Source organism: Aquarana catesbeiana, linkage group LG01, assembly GCF_042186555.1.
Source record: "Aquarana catesbeiana isolate 2022-GZ linkage group LG01, ASM4218655v1, whole genome shotgun sequence".
Classification (NCBI taxonomy): domain Eukaryota; kingdom Metazoa; phylum Chordata; class Amphibia; order Anura; family Ranidae; genus Aquarana; species Aquarana catesbeiana.
This window is the reverse complement of record NC_133324.1, coordinates 328,719,229-328,740,686: the sequence shown is the minus strand read 5'-3', so window position 1 is coordinate 328,740,686 and position 21,458 is coordinate 328,719,229. Positions and strand designations below refer to the sequence as shown.

Below are 21,458 nucleotides of genomic sequence, written 5' to 3'. Positions count from 1 at the left end.
GACATGATATGATTATGATAAAGAAAAAGGGAGTTATTTAACATAAGGAAGAGGTTTTAGCTAGGTAAACCCTAATGGCCCTAATGGCTCTGACAACATCCAGACAATGGAGTGAAATCTCTATGGAATGCTTTAGGGAGGATAGTGGGAAGGGAGGAGAATATCCTCATTGAGGTGAAAAAGAATAGACCATTTTGGATAGGAAGGTCAGTCTAGGTCTCAAGACCATCTAATTGCATTGTAAGTTTAGAAAAGCTTCTATACAAGAGTGAGCCACCAACTCAGAAACATGCCTGACAGAGGGGATGGCCACCAAAAAGGTCACTTTACTGTTGAGTTCCTCCAATGGGATATCTCAGAGTAGTACCAGATTAGAGTCCCAGGGAGACACTGTGGGTCAAAGTGAGGAATTAACATGAGCCACACCTCATATAAAAGGTCTTAGCAAGAAAGTGTAAAGCCAAAAGGTCTTGACAAGAATGGATAGGGAAGAAGCTTGTCCTTTGAGAGTTCCAAGAACCAGGTGCTGATCTAGTCCAGATGGGAGGAAGGCTGGGATGTGAGTGTTGAGGAGCCCACTTCCACACCAGCCAAAACAGGCCTTGCTGTGATGGTTGTTCTCAAGACAAGCAGATTTTCAACAAGATGGGAATGACAGAATCACTAATGCGCCTATCTTTTTAGGGCCTGGGTTTCAATAGCCATGTTAAAGCCAGCAAATGAGAAGCAGGGTGGCCTTGGGGAAGGAAATCTAGCCTGTTTAGAAACCCCCAAGACATGTCCACCAGGAGTCTGAGTATGCATGTACCAAGTTTTCCTGGGCTAATTTTGGCCCAGGAACCTGTTCCCCTTCTTTATTGTGGAGCAGTCGAGAGAGAAGCTTCACTGGAGGGAATGCATAAACCTGACTGAATGGGGTCCAAAGAATCACCAGGGCACCCACCACAGAGGCCAGGGGATTCCTGGATCTGGTAACAAACTTGTCCAGTTTCTAGTTGAATCTGGAGGCCATGATGTTCACCATTTCTAACTAACATCAGAAGATCTCGGTGTGAGGGGACCACTCTAAGTCCAGGCGTTGTCCTGCCAATTTTCCACTAGCGGTACGTGGCCGAGAGTAATAGGTTACTAAAGGTGAACTTATACTTTAATTCTGTGAATTTTCTTGTTTTTATTCATAATTTATTATCTGAATATATGTAAACAATCATTATCTAATTGGTGCATGTATGTGAGCAACCAGGATTGTTTCTGACCCATTGAAGGCAGTTTCTTTTATATCAAGGTTCTATGTCTTGTGCAACCTAGCTATGATTACGGCCCTTTGAGGCAGAAAAATTCTGCTACAATAAAGAACAGATTTGAAGGATTATGCTGTGCTGGATACTTGCTTTGCTTACACAGTACTTTGCCTACAAGGATGGATAATTTATGTGCACTTGTATGGGTGGAAAATCTACATAAAAAGGGTGACCTGTATGCATTCTGTTTTGAAACTGCTAGTGAGCCCCGATAAAAAATACCTGGATCCTGGTAGAAGTGTCAGTAAAGCAGTAAAGAAAACAAAAATAAAATGGTTTTGAGAGGTGTAACGAAACGTCCCACACTCCGCTTGAGTGCTTTAGTCAAATACTGCTTCCTCCTAGTCTGAATATAGATATCAGATATTCCAGCCGCTAACAACCAGAAAACAAGACAATACTCATTTGGTTGCTGAACATGGACTGTTTTTTAGAACAAGAATACAGTTTTATATACCAGTTGAAGAGGAGGTCCATCCCTCCTACTCTAACAATACACCTGTAACCAGAAACCTAATTAACATGAGCTAGTTATCTAATCATTTACCCAGACTTGGTGACTCAGAGATATGACCTTTCAGGGTAGACTTGCCATCTCCTCACTCAACTTACAATACACATAAAAGTATAAACACATCCCCCAATAGTTTGCTAGGAGACAAAGGTGTGTTAATGAGCACAATAAACTATTGGGAGAGAGACCCAGGCTTTCCAGATCTCATCACCATTCCTTTCACATACATCTGTCCACCGAATCCCAAGCTGGCAGAGACCATCATGGCCTCCTTAATAATGTCCTTTTGCATTACATAACAGAATAACTTCCTAAATGCTTGTAGCTCCCTCAAATGCTGTGGCTTCAAACCAGCCACCTCTGTTAGCAACAACTTAAATACCAAAGACTTTCACCTGTTGCTGACTTGGCATGCCTAACTTCTTTGTTGCTGACCTTCACTACTCTGTCTGCCCTATGCCAAAACCCTTCACTTAATCACGAACATACTCTGGTCTGATGTCTTTGCAGTGTAACCCTCCTTTACCTGCTACCACCTTCTGGGGACCTCTAGGGTTTCCCCACCATCAGGAGCTCTGTTGAAGACCAAATGATACTTAGATTCCCCACCCTGAGAGAGCCCACGTCTCCTGCCAGAGATTATCAAAACAGTGGCAGTATATCACAAAGTTTTAAAACTTTCTGCGTCCCTTGATGGACGAAAAGTAAATATTTTGATAAGAAAATTACCATGTAATAAAATAACAAATGCAGTTCAACTTAAGAAGTGAATTGTACCATTTGTATTTTTTATTATTTAACTTTTTCTATTCTACTATATATTTTATACATTATATTTAACTTTTTCTGATTTCTGCAACAATTAAAACTGTCTCATGAAAAAAATCATATTAATTTAATAACCGTCAATTACGCATGTGTTATTATTTGGACCATATTCCAAAAAACGTCTAAATTATCCTATTTTCTATAATTACCTTTGCTTGGCTTCCTTAATTCGTTTCTTAACATCTGCCTCCCGACGGATTGTAATTGCAGCATTCTGCACTTGCCTTAGAGAAGCCTGGACAGGAGAAAAAGATATAGACCTGGAGTTTTTACAATTATTAGCAACAGAAGGCTTACAACAATTTATCATCACAGACAATTTAAAAAGACTGTTAAAAGTAGTACTATAGGCAAAACTTTTTTTGGATAGAGTAAAGGAGGGTTACAACCCATGTCAGTTTATTTTTTGCCATCTGTGTCCCATTGGGGAGATTTCCTGTCCCATGTTGAAAACAGGAAGTGGGAAAATCTCTGCAAATTAAAGGAATTCTTTGGGGAATCCCAGGTCACCAGAACTAGTGTCTTCATTGGATGATTTCCCTTCTATTACTTTTCTGGGGGCAACCCAAAATTCTGGATTTTCTTTTACTTTTTTGATGATAATGGTAAATAGGACAAAGAGGATAAATCACTCTAACAGGTGCACAGATAGCGATAAAAACATGACAGGTGTTCTAATCCCTCTGCACTCTCTCAACAGGTTACAAAAAAAAAAAAAGTTGCCTTAAGTTATACTTGAACCCCTTTACTGCAACTGTCGTAAGGCTTGTGGGGATGGCAGCAGGGGTTTTACAGACACTCCCAGCAGCTGTGTGTACACTCTACAAGCTGAAAGAGTGCTTTCTAAAGAAAGCGATCCATTGGCCCAACCCCCCATGCTTCCTGAGCTTTGCTGTCCCACCTCGGGACCCACATGGTAGGCATTGCTGGGTTGAGGGGAGGAAGACCAGCAAACATCTGTGTTTTTACATGCACAATCAAGTTTTTTTACATGCTTACTTTTTTTTTTATACTTTTTTTTTATTTACTTGCAATGTGTCTTTGACCTTGCTAGAAAGTTTGACTAATCAATTCCCAAGCACAGCCACCTCACTCTATGGAAATCATAGCCCTCTATAGCCCTTAAATGACCAGCACTCTATGCGGGGGGGTAGCTGTTTTTGACAGGTACCGCTCCCCACTTCCGGGCGATCGGGACGAGGCCCGATCTCAAGGAAGTTCGGCCCCCTCCTCCTTCCGCTATACCAATTAGAAAGCGCAGCGTGCTCCGTGCATGCACAGTAGAGGAACCGGCTGCAAAGCCGAAAGGCTTGCTGGGTTTCCTTACAAGGAATGGCGTGGCTGCAGTGCTGACATTGTGGGCTCCCTGGACAGGTAAGTGTCCATATATTAAAAGCCTCTTTACAAATGACCCTATTTTGGAAAGTAGACACCCCAAGCTATTTGCTGAGAGGTATAGTGAGTATTTTGCAAACCTCACTTTTTGTCACAAAGTTTTGAAAATTGAAAAAAAAAAAGTTTTCTTGTCTTTCTTCATTTTCAAAAACAAATGAGAGCTACAAAATACTCACCATGCCACGAAGCAAATATCTTGGGGTGTCTACTTTCCAAAATGGGGTCATTTGGGGGGGGGGGGTGCCACCTGGGCATTCCATGGCCTCTTAACCACTTGACGACCGCCTCACGCCGATGTACGTCGGCAAAGTGGCACGGACAGGCAAAATCACGTACAGGGTACGTGATTTGCCTTCCGCGGGTGGGGGGTCCGATCGGACCCCCCCCCGGTGCCCGAGGCGGTCGTCTTTTGTCCAGCGGCGATCGGTGATGAGGGGGAGACCATCCGTTCGTGGCCCCCCCCTCGCGATCGCCGCCGGCCAATGAAAACACTCCTTTGCTGCTGTATGCTAAACAGCAGCAAAGGAAGTGATGTCATCTCCCCTCGGGTCGGTATTTTCCGTTCCGGCCCGAGGAGAGAAGACATCTATGTGAGTGCACCAACACACACACACACAGTAGAACATGCCAGGCACACAAAACACCCCGATCCCCCCCCCCGATCGCCCCCCCGATCCCCCCCCAATCACCCCCCCCCCCCCCCTGTCACAAACTGACACCAGCAGTTTTTTTTTTTTGTTTTTGTTTTTTTTTTCTGATTACTGCATAGTGTCAGTTTGTGACAGTTACAGTGTTGGGACAGTGAGTATTACCCCCCTTTAGGTCTAGGGTACCCCCCTAACCAAGTTTTAACCCCTTGATCACCCCCTGTCACCAGTGTCACTAAGCGATCATTTTTCTGATCGCTGTATTAGTGTCGCTGGTGACGCTAGTTAGTGAGGTAAATATTTAGGTTCGCCGTCAGCGTTTTATAGCGTCAGGGACCCCCATATACTACCTAATAAATGTTTTAACCCCTTGATTGCCCCCTAGTTAACCCTTTCACCACTGATCACCGTATAACCGTTACGGATGACGCTGGTTAGTTCGTTTATTTTTTATAGTGTCAGGGCACCCGCCGTTTATTACCAAATAAAGGTTTAGCCCCCTGATCGCCCGGCGGTGATATGCGTCGCCCCAGGCAGCGTCAGATTAGCGCCAGTACCGCTAACACCCACGCACGCAGCATATGCCTCCCTTAGTGGTATAGTATCTGATCGGATCAATATCTGATCCGATCAGATCTATACTAGCGTCCCCAGCAGTTTAGGGTTCCCAAAAACGCAGTGTTAGCGGGATCAGCCCAGATACCTGCTAGCACCTGCGTTTTGTGCCTCCGCCCAGCCCACCCAAGTGCAGTATCGATCGATCACTGTCACTTACAAAACACTAAACGCATAACTGCAGCGTTCGCAGAGTCAGGCCTGATCCCTGCGATCGCTAACAGTTTTTTTGGTAGCATTTTGGTGAACTGGCAAGCACCAGCCCCAGGCAGCGTCAGATTAGCGCCAGTACCGCTAACACCCACGCACGCACCGTACACCTCCCTTAGTGGTATAGTATCTGAACGGATCAATATCTGATCCGATCAGATCTATACTAGCGTCACCAGCAGTTTAGGGTTCCCAAAAACGCAGTGTTAGTGGGATCAGCCCAGATACCTGCTAGCACCTGCGTTTTGCCCCTCCGCCCGGCCCGGCCCAGCCCACCCAAGTGCAGTATCGATCGATCACTGACACTTACAAAACACTAAACGCATAACTGCAGCGTTCGCAGAGTCAGGCCTGATCCCTGCGATCGCTAACGTTTTTTGGTAGCGTTTTGGTGAACTGGCAAGCGCCAGCGGCCTAGTACACCCCGGTCGTAGTCAAACCAGCACTGCAGTAACACTTGGTGACGTGGCGAGTCCCATAAGTGCAGTTGAAGCTGGTGAGGTGGCAAGCACAAGTAGTGTCCCGCTGCCACCAAAAAGACAAACACAGGCCCGTCATGCCCATAGTGCCCTTCCTGCTGCATTCGCCAATCCTAATTGGGAACCCACCGCTTCTGCAGCGCCCGTACTTCCCCCATTCACATCCCCAACCAAATGCAGTCGGCTGCATGAGAGGCATTTTTATGTCCTCCCGAGTACCCCTACCCAACGAACCCCCCAAAAAAGATGTCGTGTCTGCAGCAAGCGCGGATATAGGCGTGACACCCTCTATTATTGTCCCTCCTGTCCTGACAATCCAGGTCTTTGCATTGGTGAATGTTTTGAACGCTACCATTCACTAGTTGAGTATTAGCGTAGGGTACAGCATTGCACAGACTAGGCACACTTTCACAGGGTCTCCCAAGATGCCATCGCATTTTGAGAGACCCGCACCTTGAACCGGTTACCGTTATAAAAGTTAGTTACAAAAAAAGTGTAAAAAAAAAAAAAAATATGAAATAAAAAAAAATAGTTGTTGTTTTATTGTTCTCTCTCTCTCTATTCTCTCTCTCTATTGTTCTGCTCTTTTTTACTGTATTCTATTCTGCAATGTTTTATTGTTATTGTTATTGTTATTATGTTTTATCATGTTTGTTTTTCAGGTGTGTAATTATTTACACTTTACTGTGCTTTATTGTTAACCATTGTTAACCATTTTTTTGTCTTCAGGTATGCCATTCACGACTTTGAGTGGTTATACCAGAATGATGCCTGCAGGTTTAGGTATCATCTTGGTATCATTCTTTTCAGCCAGCGGTCGGCTTTCATGTAAAAGCAATCCTAGCGGCTAATTAGCCTCTAGACTGCTTTTACAAGCCGTGGGAGGGAAAGCCCCCCCCCCCCCCACCGTCTTCCGTGTTTTTCTCTGGCTCTCCTGTCTCAACAGGGAACCTGAGAATGCAGCCGGTGATTCAGCCAGCTGACCATAGAGCTGATCAGAGACCAGAGTGGCTCCAAACATCTCTATGGCCTAAGAAACCGGAAGCTACGAGTATTTCATGACTTAGATTTCGCCGGATGTAAATAGCGCCATTGGGAAATTGGGGAAGCATTTTATCACACCGATCTTGGTGTGGTCAGATGCTTTGAGGGCAGAGGAGAGATCTAGGGTCTAATAGACCACAATTTTTTCAAAAAAGAGTACCTGTCACTACCTATTGCTATCATAGGGGATATTTACATTCCCCGAGATAACAATAAAAATGATTAAAAAAAAAATATGAAAGGAACAGTTTAAAAGTAAGATTAAAAAAGCAAAAAAATAATAAAGAAAAAAAAAAAAAAAAAAACACCCCTGTCGCCCCCTGCTCTCGCGCTAAGGCGAACGCAAGCGGCGGTCTGTCGTCAAACATAAACAGCAATTGCACCATGCATGTGAGGTATCACCGCGAAGGCCAGATCGAGTGCAGTAATTTTTCCAGTAGACCTCCTCTGTAAATCTAAAGTGGTAACCTGTAAAGGCTTTTGAAGGCTTTTAAACATGTATTTATTTTGTTGCCACTGCACGTTTGTGCGCAATTTTAAAGCATGTCATGTTTGGTATCCATGTACTCGGCCTAAGATCATCTTTTTTATTTCATCAAACATTTGGGCAATATAGCGTGTTTTAGTGCATTAAAATTAAAAAAAGTGTGTTTTTTCCCCAAAAAATGCGTTTGAAAAATCGCTGCGCAATTACTGTGTGAAAAAAAAAAATGAAACACCCACCATTTTAATCTGTAGGGCATTTGCTTTAAAAAAATATATAATGTTTGGGGGTTCAAAGTAATTTTTTTGCAAAAAAAAAAAACTTTTTCATGTAAACAATAAGTGTCAGAAAGGGCTTTGTCTTCAAGTGGTTAGAAGAGTGGGTGATGTGTGACATAAGCTTCTAAATGTTGTGCATAAAATGCCAGGACAGTTCAAAACCCCCCCAAATGACCCCATTTTGGAAAGTAGACACCCCAAGCTATTTGCTGAGAGGCATGTCGAGTCCATGGAATATTTTATATTGCGACACAAGTTGCGGGAAAGAGACAAATTTTTTTTTTTTTTTTTTTTTTTTTGCACAAAGTTGTCACTAAATGATATATTGCTCAAACATGCCATGGAAATATGTGAAATTACACCCCAAAATACATTCTGCTGCTTCTCCTGAGTACGGGGATACCACATGTGTGAGACTTTTTGGGAGCCTAGCCGCGTACGGGACCCCGAAAACCAAGCACCGCCTTCAGGCTTTCTAAGGGCGTGAATTTTTGATTTCACTCTTCACTGCCTATCACAGTTTCGGAGGCCATGGAATGCCCAGGTGGCACAAAACCCCCCCAAATGACCCCATTTTGGAAAGTAGACACCCCAAGCTATTTGCTGAGAGGTATAGTGAGTATTTTGCAGACCTCACTTTTTGTCACAAAGTTTTGAAAATTGAAAAAAGAAAAAAAAAAAATGTTTTTTCTTGTCTTTCTTCATTTTCAAAAACAAATGAGAGCTGCAAAATACTCACCATGCCTTTCAGCAAATAGCTTGGGGTGTCTACTTTCCAAAATGGGGTCATTTGGGGGGGTTTTGTGCCACCTGGGCATTCCATGGATTCCGAAACTGTGATAGGCAGTAAAGAGTGAAATCAAAAATTTTCACCCTTAGAAATCCTGAAGGCAGTGATTGGTTTTCGGGGTCCAGTACGCGGCTAGGCTCCCAAAAAGTCCCACACATGTGGTATCCCCATACTCAGGAGAAGCAGCTAAATGTATTTTGGGGTGCAATTCCACATATGCCCATGGCCTGTGTGAACAATATATCATTTAGTGACAACTTTATGAAAAAAAAAAAAAAAAAAAAAAAAAAAGTGTCACTTTCCCGCAACTTGTGTCAAAATATAAAATATTCCATGGACTCAATATGCCTCTCAGCAAATAGCTTGGGGTGTCTACTTTCCAAAATGGGGTCATTTTGGGGGGTTTTGTGCCACCTGGGCATTCCATGGCCTCCGAAACTGTGATAGGCAGTGAAGAGTGAAAGCAAAAATTTACACCCTTAGAAATCCTGAAGGCGGTGATTGGTTTTCGGGGCCCCGTACGCGGCTAGGCTCCCAAAAAGTCCCACACATGTGGTATCCCCATACTCAGGAGAAGCAGCTAAATGTATTTTGGGGTGCAATTCCACATAGGCCCATGGCCTGTGTGAGCAATATATCATTTAGTGACAACTTTTTGTAAATATTTTTTTTTTTTTTTTTTTTTGTCATTTTTCAATCACTTGGGACAAAAAAAATAAATATTCAATGGGTTCAACATGCCTCTCAGCAATTTCCTTGGGGTGTCTACTTTCCAAAATGGGGTCATTTGGGGGGGTTTTGTACTGCCCTGCCATTTTAGCACCTCAAGAAATGACATAGGCAGTCATAAACTAAAAGCTGTGTAAATTCCAGAAAATGTACCCTAGTTTGTAGACGCTATAACTTTTGCGCAAACCAATAAATATACGCTTATTGACATTTTTTTTACCAAAGACATGTGGCCGAATACATTTTGGCCTAAATGTATGACTAAAATTTAGTTTATTGGATTTTTTTTATAACAAAAAGTAGAAAATATCATTTTTTTTCAAAATTTTCGGTCTTTTTCCGTTTATAGCGCAAAAAATAAAAACCGCAGAGGTGATCAAATACCATCAAAAGAAAGCTCTATTTGTGGGAAGAAAAGGACGCAAATTTCGTTTGGGTACAGCATTGCATGACCGCGCAATTTGCAGTTAAAGCGACGCAGTGCCAAATTGGAAAAAGACCTCTGGTCCTTAGGCAGCATAATGGTCCGGGGCTCAAGTGGTTAAACTGATAGGCAGTGAAGAGTGAAATCAAAAATTTACACCCTTAGAAATCCTGAAGGCGGTGATTGGTTTTCGGGGCCCCGTACGCGGCTAGGCTCCCAAAAAGTCCCACACATGTGGTATCCCCATACTCAGGAGAATGTATTTTGGGGTGCAATTCCACATATGCCCATGGCCTGTGTGAGCAATATATCATTTAGTGACAACTTTTTGTAATTTTTTTTTTTGTCATTATTCAATCACTTGGGACAAAAAAATTAATATTCAATGAGCTCAACATGCCTCTCATAAATTTCCTTGGGGTGTCTACTTTCCAAAATGGGGTCATTTGGGGGAGTTTTGTACTGCCCTGCCATTTTAGCACCTCAAGAAATGACATATGCAGTCATAAACTAAAATCTGTGTAAATTCCAGAAAATGTACCCTAGCTTGTAGACGCTATAACTTTTGCGCAAACCAATAAATATACACTTGACATTTTTTTTACCAAAGACATGTGGCAGAATACATTTTGGCCTAAATGTATGACTAAAATTGAGTTTATTGGATTTTTTTTATAACAAAAAGTAGAAAATATAATTTTTCTTCAAAATTTTCGGTCTTTTTCCGTTTTTTGCGCAAAAAATAAAAACGGCAGAGGTGATCAAATACCATCAAAAGAAAGCTCTATTTGTGGGAAGAAAAGGACACAAATTTCGTTTGGGTACAGCATTGCATGACCGCACAATTAGCAGTTAAAGCGACGCAGTGCCAAATTGGAAAAAGTCCTCTGGTCCTTAGGCAGCATAATGGTCCGGGGCTGAAGTGGTTAATAGCGTCCACCGCAAAACATAAGGCCCTGGGTAGGTCGGCCAAGCTCCGGGCCTGCTGAGCAGGTACAAATTTAATGACCTGCTTCATTTAGTCTTTTAGTGATTGGCAAATGCCAATTGCTGCTACTGCAGGTTGAGTCACTGCACAAGCCATAGCAAAAGAGGTCTTAAGCAAAGATTCCAGTTTTTTTATCTACTGGATCTCTAAACACCTGGACATTGTCCACTGGACAAGTTAGATAAAACGTATGTCAAGGGTGCTCAGAATGTCAGGACCAGGCAGTTAGTTTTTTTGTTGGATGGATGAAGTGGTCTTCAAACACTTAGGGCTGCACTCAAAGAGGGAAGCAATCTCTAATAGAAAACAAATAAAAGAAAAAAAAAAGGCGCCTCTAAGTGCAGAATTAAAACTTTTAATATCCCCAAACAAAAAAAAAAAAAAAAAAACACTTACAGAATCAAGGATAAGAAAAGGCATATCATGGATGTATGAAGCAGGTGATCCGGCATCAGGAGGTCCCAGTGTATCACAGCTCTCCAGGGATAACGATATACAGCAGCAGAAGGTCCCAGGATAACCATCAGGTGAACACCCCAGGCTCTGGGAACACTGGTGAAGCAATCGCGTCGTCTGAGTAAGCATGGAGCATGAATCCTGGAAATGACATCAGCGGGAGGGGACAACAACCAGCATGGACCGCAAACAGGAAATATGTCATCAAAATGGGACGCGTTTCGGAACTACTGATTGGTTCCTTCTTCAAGCCAATGACATTGCTTCAGCGATTGCTTCACCAGTGTTCCCAGAGCCTGGGGTGTTCACCTGCTGGTTATCCTGGGACCTTCTGCTGCTGCATATCATTATCCCTGGAGAGCTGTGATACACTGGGACCTCCTGATGCCGGATCACCTGCTTCATACATCCATGATATGCCTCTTCTTATCCTTGATTCTGTAAGCGTTTTTAATTTTGTTTGGGGATATTAAAAGTTTTAATTCTGCACTTAGAGGCGCCTTTTTTTTCTTCTTTTATTTGTTTTTCACTGGACACGTTAGACTCTTATTCATGCAAGAAATAGCAGCATCAACTGCCGGCACACTCCATTTCTTGGTGAATTTTTCCTCCATAGGATAAAGCAAAGAAAACTTTTTAGGAGGAAGAAAATGCTCATCTGGGTGCTCCCAATCAGCATATATAAGCCGCTCCAATAATGGGTGGAGTGGAAAGGCATGCAAGGCCTGTGGGGGTTTTAGAAAACCCAAAGAGGGAACCGAAGTTTCGGCCGCCTCAGCTGAGGGTAACTTATAAGCTGAACGAACCATCTCTGTAAGAGACTGCACTTGCAATTTTTGGGATTGCAAGCCTGAGAAAGGTTCTTCCGAAACTGACCCTTTAGAGGAAGAATCATCAGTCAGTCCCTCTTCCCGGTCCCCTGATGGTGACTCATCATCAGCCCAGCAAGGCAAGCAAACACCAGGTATGTTTTTAGATTTGCACACCCTCTAGTGGCGAAAGACAGTCAAGACAACATCTACTCAAACAGGAAGAAAGCCATATGTGAACCTACTCAAACAGGAAGAAATCCATAAGTGAACCATATTCCGTGTTCTATAGGATTGTCTTCACATAACTTTCCCGCCGCAGGATACTGCTGGAGGCAAGACAGACACAATCTTCACCCATCACGGCGGGCCAAGTCATGACAGACCTTCAGGGACTGGGTCCCCACTTATGGGGTTCCTCCTCCCTGGACCTGTATAGCCCACTGCCAGGAAACTTTAGGTATTCAGATGAAATACCAAAGTGCTGGATCCCAGGGTCCAGCTCTCAAAGGAGAAGCATTACAGGCATAACCTCCTTCCACGAGGCTCGGGTACCATCCACCTTGGCATAGCTCCTTGACCCAGTAAGGATCCTATAGTGGAGCTTTCTTTAGCACTTCTTTAACCGTGATCACCACCTTAGACACTGGCAAAAAAAAAAAAAAACAACTGAGGTACTCCCTGTATGGGAGAGGTTATATAGAGGGAGACTTCCTGTCTTGGCTGTGCCAGTGTCCATCACCTGAAGGTGGCCTATAACCCACATAGTAATTACTATGGCTGCTCTGTGTCCCATGATGTACGATAAAGAGAAAAGTGAAAGTCTTTAATTGTCATATGATTAGAGTAGGACAATTTTTAAGCTCTGTACAGCTGTTTACATGAAAACAAGTAAAAGCAGACAGTCTTGCCTGTAGAAAAACATTTTTTTAAGAAGAAATTATATCAAAACTACTACTCTCTACCAACCCAATAAGTAGAAACCAAAAAGTTACATAAAATTTATAACTCACAGGGGAGTATGATGGAGAGCGGATAGTGAGAACTTCACTCTTATAATTTGACCCTTAATCTCTGAGCATTCTACTTGAGGTTAAGTGTAATGAGAGATGTGGCAATTACTAATCTATGTTGGCAAAAGTAGGAGGAACAACAAATTCTAGTGAATGAAAAAAAAAAGACCCACAACCTAATGTGGCCAAGAAAGACCAGCCAGTCTAAGTGCACAAGAGCTCCAGGTCTGGCCAGACAACTAATCTTCCAAAGTGAGATTTATCAGAAAAAACACTGAATCAGCTAGAAAGCAATAGCCTAAAAAAGGTGTGTTTAGAGACTACTAGAGACACGGATTTTCAAACGAGGTGGATGGAGGACTCTCCCCTCACCAGGACATTGTATTTCGACAGCGGTGACTGCCTGCTGTCAGAATACACTGACCAGTGCAGCAGCCACTGATCGAATGAAAATTGTACAGCATGTCTATTTGAAAATCGAACTGTCCAACTGAACGATCAGCTTCTGCTGAACAGAGAAGGCTACACAGTAGTTGAAATTCAGCCAGTCCCCCGCTGAACCAGCTAAATTTTGAACTGTGTGTACCCAGCTAAAGTCTACCAGAGAACTCAGATTTTAAACCCACAAAGTAGTCGCAACTAAACAGGGGGGTGCAACAGAAAAACCTCAGCCAGTCCCTAGCTCTAGAATGGGAAGATGGAATCAACCAGATAGTGATCAGGATAAAGCCGAAAACCCCTTCTTTCGTCCCTGATTCTAGCCATAAATCTACCAATGTTCCATATCCCTCAAATCTGGTGAAGCGTGATCCTCTGTGGAGCAATGAACAAGTGACTTATTAGTACAGAAATTTTTGTTGGAATGGAGGCAAAACAAGAAAATTGCCCAAAACCTTCTTTAGTAGGTTTCGAATCAGTCAAGAAATTAGTTTTCAGAAACAGTGTCAAGCATTGAGGTAATGGCATGGTTCTACAGCTAATAATCTCTCTGCAGCTAACTTTTTCCACTAGAGCCCAGTTGCTCTGTATTTTGTTAACTTGAGCTAGATTGTATGCGCCTGTGTGGTACCCAAAAGTGTTCATAGGCAATGCTTTAAAAGCCTTTACAGGTCATCCATTTAGGGCTGGTTCACGCCAGATGCAGTCCAGTGAGTTTTAATTCTGTATCAAAAACGAATGGACAGTGAGTATTTAATATGAATTTCAATGGCCTAGTTCACACCAGTGAACATCAAAAATGCACTGGAACGCACATGTCCTTAACTGAGATGAAAAGCAAAAAAGGGAGGGGAAAACAACGCACTGGAAAATATAAAAAATGGGCATGCAAAAATGCATCCAGAAACTGTGGTGTGAACCGGCCTTTGGGGTTAACTGTGGACAATAGTCGAAGAATTACTTTTTTCACTCTGGCATGCACAGTAGTAACTACTATGTGTAACATAAATGCCGATTTAGTAGATATTCACACCCTCTGCACAAGTTTACATTTATGCCTGTACCTGGGGGCAGGGTGCTTTAAAATGTTTTTGTCACAGTTTAAAAACAGAGAAGCTGTATGGGGCTCCACCCACACAGCAGTATAGTTCATTCACAGAGATCTGTGAATAAATGAGAGCGACAGATGGCTTGTAGTTGTCAATCAACTACAAGGGTGCTCTTTCTGCACTTAACTGTCTGCCCGTACAGGAGGTATGGGCAGACAGCTGTACTGAGTGTCTGCAGGAGTCTGAAATTGCACCTGCAATCTGTTGATCAAGGTGCAATGCTCTGCAGGTTCCTAAGAAAAAAATAAAATGAATAAATGCACAAATTAATAAATGTCACCTTTGAAGGAGTGTGGAATCATTTTCACCTGAAAGCCGACAATCTGCTTGACAGATGATAAAAAAAAAAAAAAACACAACATCTATAGATGTAAGTATACATGTATAGACTTACTGTACATCATACGCTATATATGTATGCCTACATCTACAGATGTAAGCATACATATAGAGGTAGATTTACTAAAACTGTTGCACTCAGAATCTGGTGCATCTGTACATAATAACCAATCAGCTTCTAACCTCAGTTTGTTCAATTAAGCTTTGGCAATAAAATCTAAAAGCGGATTGGTTTCTATTAAGAGTTGCACCAGATTTTGCACTCTCCAGCTTTAGTAAATAACCCCCATAGTGTGTTTAAAATCCCATGCTGCCACCGAAGTCAGCCTTACATCGGTGGCAGCCAAAGGGTTAAAAAGATCTCAACAATGCACTATGCCTTACCCTTGATTCCCGAGACAAGTCATCTCCGAGTCGAGACTCCATGGCTCGTGCTTTGCTCTCTGCTTCCCGTGCCTTTTCCTCCGCTAAAAACCAAACGAAAATTTAGCAGATTTTACCTACAATTTAACTTCTATTCCAAAACTCTATTTTGAATGCATGACAAAAAAAAAAATATTTTTGTTGCAGAACTAATAATTAAGCAAAAATACTCACTGCGCAGTTAACCACTAAGGGCTTGTTTACACTTGCTTCAAAATGTGGCATGACATGTTTTTTTTAAAGCAATCCGAATATCAATCAAAGCACCCTCCCTCACTAAATAAAATGGTTACCTTACTAAAGCAAAGCAAATGCAACAGTGTGAACAGGACTGTTCACATTGTTGCATTTGCTTTGTTTTAAAAATTATACCCCATGTCTATCTTGGTGCTTCAAAGTGTCTCCAAAGCCCCCATAAAAGTCATCACAATGCTTACTAACAGCACCTGCAGCATTGTGAGGGGCATTTATTCAGAGTTAGCTTTATTTTATAGGTATGAGATATCCCAGGACACACTGGGAAAACAAGCAGCGAACCGGAAAGACATCAGTAGCCACTCCTGGTTAATGTATATATATTCTGGAGGCGTCTGGTGCAGACTTCACATCTGTGTGCAGCAGCAGGATGGTAAGCAGGGTCCAGGACCCGAGCAACTAGTAGACAGCACACGTGGTTCGCAATGTGGGAATGCTATAGCGAAAAGTGAGCGGGTTCCAGGGAGAGAGGACTGAGCAGCAGAGGATCAGCAGAGCTGGGGGCCAGAACAGGAGAAACTAGCATATGTAACACATGGTAAGTAGCATAGGAGCAATATAGCAGGAGGTGAGCAGGGACTAGAGAGAGAGAAATGACTGAGTGGCGGAGAATCAGCAGAGCTGGGGACCAGGGTTGGAGAAACTAGAAGATGTCACACATGGTGTGCAGCATGGGAGCAACATAACAGGAGGTGAGTGGGGACTGGAGAGAGGGGAAGATCAGGAAATCAGAGGATCAGCAGAGTTGGGGGTTATTAATGAGCTGGGGATCAACAGGGCTGAAGGTTACTACTGAGCGGGGGATCAACAGAACAGGGGGTACTACTGAGTGAAGCATCAGGAGAGCTGGGGGTACTACTGAACCAGGGATCTGCTGAACAAGGAAACCAATGAGCTGGGCATCTGCTGAACAGGAGTACTAATGAGCTGGGGGTTATACTTATAGTTAGAGGGTTCTACTGAGCACCTTTAAAACAAATAGAAAATCTACACACACGGGGCATTTGCCAAGCTTCAAAAAGTGATTGTAAGGGTTATTTTTAAATAACCTATCATACTTGCCTCCACTGTGCAGCTCGTTTTGCACAGAGCAGCCCCGAACCTCGTCTTCTGGGGTGCCCCAGCGGCTCTTCCCCACATCAGATAACTCCCTAGGAGAAGCACTCTCCCGTGGGGGTTACCTTGTGTGTGCTCTCCCGAGTCCAGCATTCAGCGTCCATATGAGTCGGCCCCGCCCCTCGTGTCATTGGATTTGATTGACAGCAGCGGGAGACAATGGCTGTGCTGCTATGAATCTATCCAATCAAGAGCGGAGAACCCCGGGCAGCGCTGGGTCAAGTTCCAGGGCTCAGGCAAGTAAAAAACGGGGGGGGGGGGGGGGGGGGGTGTCGCAGTTGGCCGGTCACTGCCAAGGGTGTTTTTTCACCTTAATGCATAGGATACAAGCCCTTTAAAACTTTTAAAAAAAGCCTCACAAAAAGATCAAAAACACATCAAAAAAGCATGTAGAAGCAGTAGGCCCTTTAATGTGTGTTAAGGTTGAAGTGTAAATGAGCCCTTATTGTATAAAATATGATATTTATAACCGCTTATCTATAAAATCCTTTTTCTTGGAAGTACATCACGGGACACAGAGCACCATAGTCATTACTATGTGGGATGTCCCAAAACAATATCAGAGGAGGGAGACCCAAAAATAAAGCAGACCGCCATCAGCCGTGAGGACCTATACTGCTGCCTGCAGCACACTGCACCCAAAGGCAGCATCCTCTTGCTGACCTACATCCACCTGGTAGAACTTCATGAATATACTGATGACCATGTTGCGGCCTTGCAAACCTGAGCCATGGAGGCTTGGTGATGCACTGCCCATGAAGCACTTACTGCCCTGGTAGAGTGCGCTCTAGGACGAAAAGGTGGGATTTTCCCCTTCAAATCATAAGCCTGAATAATGACCTGATGAATCAATCTAGAAATGGTCGATTTTGACGCTGCCTGCCCTCTCCTGGGGCATTCTGGCAGCACAAACAAAGCATCAGTTTTCCGTATCTGAGCGGTTGCTTCCAGATAAAGATTAACTGCTCTCACTACATCGAGAGAATATAATAATTCTTCTGCAGAACCGGGTTCTGGAAAAAACGAAGGTAGGGAAACATCCTGGTTCATATGAAAACTGGATACTACCTTAGGCAAAAAAAAGGACAGGTGAGGACGTAACACCACCTTATCCTTATGAATAACTAAGTAGGGCTCTTTACAAGAGAAAGCAGCCAACTCTGAAACGCTTCTTGCGGAAGTTACCACAACCAAAAATACTAATTTCCTTGTCACAAGGACCAAGGGAGCATGGCACATTGGCTCAAAAGGATATTCTTGTAAAGCCGATAAGACTAGATTCAAATCCCACAGGCACACCGGTGATTTAACCGGCGGATTTATACGTGTTACTCCTTGTATAAAAGGCTCGAACTAAAGAATGCGAAGAGGCCTTTGGAAAAAACTTGACCCTTGATAGTACTCAAGGCTAGCTTCATTTCCACTCCTGACTGTAGGAAGGCGAGAACTCTACTTATGACATATCTGCGAGGATGCCATCCCTTGCTTTCATACCAGGAAACATAGGCCCTCCAGACCCTATAGTAAATAGCCCTAGATGCCGGCCTCCTTGCATTATTCAGGATAGTTACTACTGACCCTGAAAGCCCCCGACCTTTTAGAATGAGGGCCTCAATAGCCAAACCGTCAAACTTAGCGTTTGTAAGGCAGGATGGAACACTGGCCCTTGCGAAAGCAGATCTGGCCAAGATGGAATGGTCCAAGGATCTCCTACCGCCATACCAGGATCTCCTGGGCCATGCCAGAACAACTGGGATTACTGGCTTCCGTTGCTCATTGATCCTGCATAGAAGACACAGAAGCAACTGAACTGGAGGAAACGCATAAATCAGTGAGAACTGATCCCAGGGAGTCATTAAAGTATCCGTCCTGCAAGCGAGCGGATTCCTTGTCCTTCACACAAAGCTGTCCAACTTCTTGTTGAACCTGGATGCCAATAAGTCTACGTCCGGGGTACCCCACTTCTGACATATGGCCAGAAAGATGTCAGGATGCAGAGACCATTCTCCTGGGAAGAATTGATGGCGGCTTAAGAAATCTGCCTGCCAATTCTCTACTCCCGGAATGAAAACCGCAGATAGGCAAAACACATGCTCTTCTGCCCAAGCCAGAATATGGTTCACCTCTTTCTGAGCTGCGCGACTTCTGGTGCTGCTTTGGTGATTGATATAGGTCACTGCCGTGGCATTGTCGGATTGAATCCCAACAGGATAGTTCCGTAATCTGCCCGTCTAGGCCCTTAGTGCCAGACGTGCTGCCCGAATCTCTAGAATATTGATGGGCAGGGTCCTCTCGGGTTCTGACCACTTCCCCTGAATAGTGTCCTTTTTCAGGACTGCACCCCAGCCAAAGAGGCTGGCATCGGTCGTTACTATCCTCAGGTAACTGGTATGAAGGCTTTCCCCTTCTGCAAATTTCGCATTGGACAATCCAAATCTTGGTTTCTCCCACTCCAAGCAGACAGGATACTGTTTTGCAACGGCCTTAAATGGAATTGAGCATAGGGAACTGTTTCGAATGAAGCTACCATCTTCCCTAACAACCTCATGCAAAGGTGGACAGAAGGCCTCTCTCTTGTCCTGACCACATGAACCAAGTCTCTTATAGTGCAGACCTTTGCCTGAGATAAAAACACTTTTATGGGTTGTGTCTATAACTGGACCCAAGTACTCCAGCCTTTTTACTGGCCGTAAGGATGACTTCTCTAAGTTGAGTATCCATCCTAGATGTTCCAGATACTTGACCGTGCTGACCACACTTTGGTCTAACCATGCTACCGACTAATCTATTAGCAGCAGGTCATCTAAGTATGCCATTACCGCTATACCCTGGGCCCATAGCCTTGCCAGAAGCGGAGCTAGAACCTTTGTAAACACTAGTGTTGCGGTAGCCAACCCGAAGGGCAATGCCACGAACTGAAAGTGTCGTTGTTCTACTACGAACCGCAGGAATCTCTGATGAGCGGGAAATATTGGAACATGCAGATATGCATCCTTGATGTCTATTGACTGTAGAAGTTCTCCTCCCCGAAGGGTGGATATTACTGACCAAATTGATTCCATGCGGAACGAGCGGATGTTTAGAAACCGATTCAGACCCTTGAGATCTAAAATGGGTCTGACATCTCCATTCGGTTTTGGCACCGTGAAAAGATTTGAATAAAACCCCCTTCCCTGCTCTTCTGAGGGGGTCTCTATGATCACCCCTGTAGACAGCAACCGGTCTAGTGCTTAAAATAAAGACCTTTTTATTGGGTATTTGGGAACGCTCGATCTTAGGAAGCGAGCTGGTTGAAACTCCCGAAATTCTAGCTTGTATCCCAGAGATACCGTGGGGATGCCCCATCTGTCCTGGATTTCCTCCCGCCAGGCACCTGCGAACTGCAGAAGCCTCCCCCCCACTCGATCGAGTGGGGGCGCCCCTTCATAGGAAGGCCTTGTGACTGCTTTGCAGATTTATGCCCCCAGAGCTTTTTCTGGCCCTGAGCTGGGTTTTGAGGCGTGACTGACTGGAGGCTGTTGCCCCGGGCGACGGAGAAGCAGAATGTTTAAATGAAGGACGCCTACTCTTTCTTTTCACTGGAAGAAGGGTACACTTTCCACCCGAGATTTCCTGGATGTATTTATCCAAGTCATCCCCGAACAACTGTTCACCATGAAAGGGAAGCCAGCAGCTTCTTACAAGGCAATTCTGCTGACCAATGCTTGAGCCACAGAACCCTCCGCATGTGTACTAACAGGAGGGCAAGGTGTGACGCCTGATAAATAGCTTCTTAAAGAGCGTCAACTGTAAAATAAAAGGGCCCTAGGCAGCTCTGCTAGGTCCAGGACCTCTTCCCCTTTGACAACCTGTTTCACTTTGTCTTTAAAGGGATTGACAGACACCTATTGCTGCTACCGCAGGGTGTGCTACTGCACCGGCCATAGCAAACGAGGCTTTAAGGATTGACTCCATCCTCTTATCAGCTGGATCCATAAACACCTGAACATTGTCTACTGGGCAAGTAAGACTCTCATTCAGGGAAGAGACAGCAGCATCCACTACTGGTACATGGTAATGCTTGTCTGGATGATCCCAGTCAGCATAAATAAGTTGTGCCAGCAACGGGTGCATAGGGAAAGCATGAGAGCCCTGAGGAGGCTTTAGAGAACACAAAGAGGAGAAGGGAACTTCAGCCGTCTCTGCTAGGGGTAACGTATATCCAAAACGGACTGTCTCAGTGAGTGATTGAATTGGTAATCTTTGAGACTGAAGCTGAGAAGGACTCCTCCGCGGCTGAATCCTCAAATGAGGAACCATCCTCTTGCCCTTCTAGCGGGTCCCCTAAGGGTACATCCGTATCCCCTGCCCACTCCTGATCTGCAGACGACGGGCCCGGGACAGGGGAAGGGGACCTGTCACGCTTTTTCCCAGCCTGGGAAGAGGACGCAAACAGACTAGCTATTTTCCCCTCCAAACCAGCCAAAGCCGTAGCTAAATCGTCCTTAGTGACGTATGCAGAGGCTGCAATGTTGGAAGTAGCTACAATGCCTGGCAAGCCCAATGGCTCAGCCTGGTCAGCTGCTTCAGGTCTTTCAGCGGGAGATGTTACTGTAGAGGCACGAGTAGGATTCCCAGACCCTGCCCGCTGCACCCTTGCGCTCCTTTTCCCTGTTTTTGTCCCTCTCTTTCAGGAATACATAGTCCTAAGCAAAAAGCAGAGGTACGGACACCATGCATCTATTGCTGAGCTCATTCGAGCAATGGTTAATAAATATGGGTGTATACTGCACTG

The 21,458-nt window shown here is 44.2% G+C and overlaps 1 protein-coding gene across 2 annotated transcripts in view; it reads right to left on the bottom strand.

The window, feature by feature from the left end:
• The window catches only part of MORC2 (MORC family CW-type zinc finger 2), a 169,380-nt gene that overhangs the window by 77,065 nt on the left and 70,857 nt on the right, over positions 1–21,458 (bottom strand). For both annotated transcript variants that reach the window (XM_073631131.1, XM_073631121.1), the window contains 2 exons: positions 15,275–15,357; positions 2,793–2,878 (listed from right to left, as the gene is read on the bottom strand). In XM_073631131.1, the coding sequence (XP_073487232.1) occupies positions 2,793–2,878; positions 15,275–15,357 (169 nt within the window). The remainder of the gene's footprint in view (positions 1–2,792; positions 2,879–15,274; positions 15,358–21,458) is intronic.